The 2,613-nt window shown below is 68.2% G+C and overlaps 1 protein-coding gene across 1 annotated transcript; it reads right to left on the reverse strand.

Moving 5' to 3' along the window:
• Positions 1–873: 873 nt before the first annotated feature.
• Positions 874–2,568, reverse strand: MRPL55 (mitochondrial ribosomal protein L55). The gene is made up of 3 exons (XM_004695397.2): positions 2,437–2,568; positions 1,340–1,526; positions 874–1,098 (listed from the first exon to the last, which is right to left on the reverse strand). Exons 1-3 carry the CDS (start codon positions 2,460–2,462, stop codon positions 949–951), a joined length of 363 nt encoding a protein of 120 aa, XP_004695454.2. The 5' UTR covers positions 2,463–2,568; the 3' UTR covers positions 874–948.
• Between the last annotated feature and the right edge of the window lie 45 nt (positions 2,569–2,613).

Genomic DNA, 2,613 nt, shown 5'->3' on the forward strand with positions numbered 1-2,613 from the left:
CCCTGCGCCCTGCCCGCTGGAGGCGGGAGCGGCGCGGCCCGCGGCCCTGACCGCGACGTGCAGGCCTGGTGCAGGGAAGCCGGGCAGCAGCTGGAGGCGCCAGACCCCGCTGTCTGGTGGGAATGGGCCAGGGCCAGCCCTGGTGCACCCCGACGCGGCCCGGGGTAGTGAATAAGGGGCGCGAGGCTCGAGATTTGGGGGGACATGCCTGCAGCAGCTGCCGCGCTCGGGCGCCGGCAGGGCAGCCGGGTCGAGGGCCAGCCTCAGCCCTGAGTGGCCACCGGACACGCTCTTGTCCACAGGCTGCCCAACTTGCCTGCCTGCGGCACCCCAGCGCTGTGTGCACCAATGCCGGGGCAAGTCTACCTCAGGCCTCCGCTTTAGGAGACTGATGACCAAGGTCCCGGGGCGGCGCTGCCGCGGCCAGCTCAGCTCCAGCCAGAAGTCCCACGCCCCAGCAGGAGCCCTCAAAGGCGGCTGCGTCCAACCCAGGGGAGGCCAACAGGCAAGCAGTCTGGGCAGGCCCCGCCCGCTGTACTCGGAGAGGCGGGCACACTGGCAGGAGGCTGGCACACCCGCCGCACAGCCCAGTGTCGGCAACCCAGGGGAGCCCCGCTGACCCAGGCTGAACAGTGCGGGGACCGGGATGCCCAGAGGCCACAGGGACCACAGCTGGTGTCTGGCACTTCCTGCCGCCAGGCCGCCCCCCCACCTCAGCCTCACCCCCCCCCCCCCCCCCCAGATGGGCTCTCAAGCTCTCTGGGTCTTGCTCCAGACCGAGTTTGACCCAACATGTGAACAACAGCCCCCCCACCCTGAGGACTATGACAGTCCCTCTGGGCCAGGCGGCCAGGAGAAAAGACAAGGCAGAGGCAGGTTTGAGAAGGTGAGCTTTAAGACCCCTCCACTTCCATGCCCCCCCCCTGGGCCCCGGAGGCCTGCAGGCCATCACTTCTTGGTCCAAAACCGCTTGTACCGCTCCGCGTCAAAGTCATCACCCAGCACCGGCTCCTCCTCCTTCACTCGCAGCTGGGCCTCGCGTTTCCGGAACCTCGCCCGCCGCTCTTCTGGGGACAGGCTGTCCAGGTCCACAGGCATCTGCAGGCAGGGAGTGATGCCCATAGCTAGGTGGGGAGGCATTTGGAGGGTGTGGGCAGCGGCCAGGAGAGCCCTTCTCTCCAGTCGCCGTGTGTCTCCAGCTGCTGGCCTCGTTTTTAGAAGGGCTTGATTCAATCTCAGGCACGGTCTGGGCAGTGTGCGCGGGCACCCTCCCAGCCACCCTGCCCTGTCCCCACAGTCCGGCCCTGCACCCAGGGAGGGCCCTGGGAAGGGAGCTCACCGCTAGCATCCTTCGCGGCTCTCGGTAGCGGATGTGGATGGTGGATCCGTCCTGCCTGACCAGGAGCACAGGGTAGAGGCGTGCGTAGTTCTGCCGGTGCAGGCGTGTGAGCGAGGCTCGGCTGCTGGCGGCCCGCCAGGAGGATGCACACAGGCAGCGGCCCGTCAGCACACACTGGCGCAGCAGGCTGCAGATGCATGCGCACAGGTCAGTGGCCAGTGCTGGGCCAGAGTTGCCACGTGGCCCAGTCAGGCTGGCCCTGTGGGACGGGGGTGGCTGTGCAGGGGCAGGGCATGGCCAGAGCGCCCATCCTCTCCAGGTAGGCGCTGCCAGGAGCAGCTCATACGGTTCCCAGCAGCTTGGAAGGCAGGGGGGCGGCCAGGCCCAGCATGGCCCAGCACGGCCAGCTCTGGTGAGGCACGGCCGCCCCGCATGCGTACTGGCTTCCCTACGGGGCCAGGGGCTGACTTCCGGTGGGACAGCCATTACTACCGACTCCACATCTGTCCCCACCCAAATTGGCTACCAGGAGGTGATGTCAGGAGGCATGGCCTGGGGGAGGCGGTGAGAGTTAAAGGAGGTCCTGAATGCCTGCGACTCCCCTCCGTTGGAGGCCGGGGAAGGGGCCCCAGGTGGCTGAAGCCAGCCCTAGGAGATGACAGCAAAGCGGGCCAGGACTTCCCCAGGGCAAGGACCGCCCAGGGAGCACCACATCGCTCTCCACATCCATGCCCACACCAGCTCCAGGGGCCCGTCCTTCTCCCCGAATGCCACAGAACCGAAAACTTGCACCCATTCTCCCCAACAGCAGAAGGTCTCATTTCGGGGAGGCCGGGAAAGGGAATGGCAGGTGGCAAGGCGGCAGGGTGGAAAGCAGGAGGGAGCTAGGGGCGCTGCCGGCTCCACACGGGCCACATCATCTGAGTGGCTGGGCTTCCCTGCTGCCTCGAGGGCCCGCTCAGGCGTGTGGACACAGGCGCGTCCTTCAGGGCCCAGTGTGTTCTCCAGGTGGAGGCGCACACAGGAGCGGCGCCGAGGTGGCAGTCGGGCTGCGGGACGGCACCCCGGGAGGGCCCCAGCCTGGAACCCAGACTCACCGGGGCAGGCTGCCCACGGACGCCATTCTCCCCGAGAAGCGCGGCGCGGTGTGCGCCGAGGGTCAGCCGCCAGGCCTGGCTGCAGCCCTGTGGGCAAAGCGACGAAAGCTCAGATTAACCTCAAGTCCCGGCCGGGAACTGGCTGCGGGCGCGTCCCGGCAGGTGGCCGCCGGCCTC

The sequence above is a fragment of the Condylura cristata genome, unplaced genomic scaffold (genome assembly GCF_000260355.1).
Source record: "Condylura cristata isolate star-nosed mole 26May11 unplaced genomic scaffold, ConCri1.0 scaffold00062, whole genome shotgun sequence".
Classification (NCBI taxonomy): domain Eukaryota; kingdom Metazoa; phylum Chordata; class Mammalia; order Eulipotyphla; family Talpidae; genus Condylura; species Condylura cristata.

What these genes read in the sequence shown, in the direction of transcription:
- MRPL55 (XM_004695397.2), bottom strand. Translation starts at nt 2,462, where the DNA reads ATGGCGTCCGTGGGCAGCCTGCCCCG. An exon ending in TCCGTGGGCAGCCTGCCCCG is followed by an intron (nt 1,527 to 2,436) that starts GTGAGTCTGGGT and finishes ATGCATCTGCAG; the next exon opens with CCTGCTGCGCCAGTGTGTGC. An exon ending in AGCCGCGAAGGATGCTAGCG is followed by an intron (nt 1,099 to 1,339) that starts GTGAGCTCCCTT and finishes CCCTGCCTGCAG; the next exon opens with ATGCCTGTGGACCTGGACAG.